This window comes from Aplysia californica, unplaced genomic scaffold (assembly GCF_000002075.1).
Source record: "Aplysia californica isolate F4 #8 unplaced genomic scaffold, AplCal3.0 scaffold00008, whole genome shotgun sequence".
In the NCBI taxonomy this organism is placed as follows: Eukaryota; Metazoa; Mollusca; class Gastropoda; order Aplysiida; family Aplysiidae; genus Aplysia; species Aplysia californica.
Window position 1 is genome coordinate 959252 of NW_004797278.1, and position 2160 is coordinate 961411.

General features: G+C 40.7%; 1 protein-coding gene across 1 annotated transcript in view; it reads right to left on the reverse strand.

Moving 5' to 3' along the window:
• LOC101845812 (alpha-amylase) overlaps positions 1-2160 on the reverse strand; it is a gene marked incomplete at its 3' end in the record, with an annotated part of 19013 nt that overhangs the window by 14978 nt on the left and 1875 nt on the right. Inside the window, 1 exon segment of the mRNA XM_005089680.3 lies at positions 119-273. Within this exon segment, the coding sequence (XP_005089737.2) occupies positions 119-273 (155 nt within the window).

Here is a 2160-nt window from a genome sequence, read left to right on the forward strand (position 1 = left end):
GGGGGGAGGGGGGTTGAATGTGTGTCTAGCTGTGCATCAAAACACAACCTAAAACAAAGTCAAATTATTGAACAATGCCCACAGAATACGTTGTCAATGGCTATAATAGTCTACAAACCTGACACCGACGTTTTTGCACCTCTGCACCATGTCTTTGAACTGAGCTTCATTACCACTTCGGCTGACAAGCTTGTAGCTGACTGGCTGGTAGCGTTCCCACCAAGGTCTCATGGCGTCTGTAGTAACGATGGCGTGTTCGTTGGCTGGCGATGTCTGCACAGTTGAAAGGAAATGTAAGAAGCGTGGACATGATGGACGGACAGGAATGTAAAATTACTTTGTTTGTCGTTTTTCTTTTTCTTCTATCTTTTAAGGTGACGTGGTGTCTGTGTGTGGGTATGGGGGGGGGGGGCGTGTTAATGGATGCTTTCCCGACACAGAAAGTCGTTTAGAAGGCATGGTGTCTGAGAAAATATCAAATAAATGCTTTTCATAATCAGGTTCGAACCCCAAACGTCAGAGGTTTCGTCACGCGCATAATATATTGTTACCGCAGCTGGAGTAACTAAACTAGACGCAAGGGGCTGGTAAAGCATTAGGGCTGGGAGGGGGGGGGGAGGTAAGTTTGTTAGATAGTTTTGCCGTTAAAACAAAGGTCACTGTCTTTGTCATCAACCTTATTAACGAAATCTGTTCTTGTTTTTTAATTGTTTGGTATCGTCACTGTTATTGCTGTTGCAGATATTCTTATTTGTTGCTGTACTTAAAGGTTGGTACAGTGCTCGACGTCCTCTTGTTGAAGTAATCGTCATTCAATGTCCCATACCGTACCCCAGTTTTTTTTTCTAAATGTTTTTAAAGGTCGGAAAAGAAAGAATGGGGACAAAAGCTGCTGTTTTTCTTATCTCTCTCCCTGACCTTCTTAAAACAAGAGTTCTTATATAACACAAAATATAACATTATTAGAAAGTTCAATCCCCTCGCAATATAGGGCAGACCAAGCAGAGGCCCTGACATGGTTGGGGGGAGGGGCGGGGTAAGGGGAGGATCGGCCTTTCACAGCACAGGTGTGCCATATAATGGATTTGAACTGGACCGCAATACATTTTTCATGATATACTGTTTTATCATAATTATTAAAGCTTTATTTTCCGCTTACAACACATCTCATGGCATTGGGTGCATTCTCCAATATATTAATTTTTAACATGCAAATTGGGGTGCTAAATGTGTGATACAATAAGTTTGTCTAAATTGGAAAAAGGGAGCGGCTTTTGAAGGGGGGGTCGCCAGGGTTGGGGGGGGGGGAATCAAACGTCATAACATGGCACGAGAAATGTCAACTGAAAAAAACTACAGGTTTTTAGCAGTGCATACTGTTCTAGCAGTTGCATTTTAAGTTCAGGGACAGACGAAATGAGCACTTTTTCCCCCTTCCTGTTGCACACAGATAAGGCGACCTTGTACGACCGAGATCCAGGACAATAAAAATCCCTATCTTAAAAAGTCATCCTGGTCTACCAGAATTACAGTGGTTTAAAAAAAAACTTGTTTATTTGATTTTGTCATCGTTCTAATTTTTTGTGGACTATAGTTTGGGTTTTTGTTCACTTGGTTAAATCTTGAATATGAGAAAGGTCACAGATTGTTTAAATCATCTTTATTCACTGAGCTTTCGAGATAACTTTGTGAAAAGAGTACAATGACATCGTGCGCCTTTTGTTTAAATTTAAAAAACAGTTCTGTTTGTACTTTTAGAACTCGGTGCCGCACACCTGACACAATTGATAAAGAAATCTCAATGAAATGAATGGGGTCATATTTCGGTGCGCGTTTCCCAGCCGTTGAAAGGCAGCCGTCCTACTTGGATGAAAGAATCGTAATAGCTATAACTGTAGAAATCATCTTTGTAAAGTAACCCTGTATTTTTCGATGTGCTTCGGGGATTTTAAAAAAATGATGTCTCCGATAACAATATTATATTATACTACGTATGTAGCTCCCATAAGTGATATCATATCACAGTAAGATATCGATTTTCACTTGTATGCTGAAAATCCCACTCTCTGAGACTACTCACTCCCCTAGGAAAGCTTGAGCAATGTTTGAAAGACATCAAGAAATGGATGACAAGAAATAAATCGATACACGGAAGGGGGG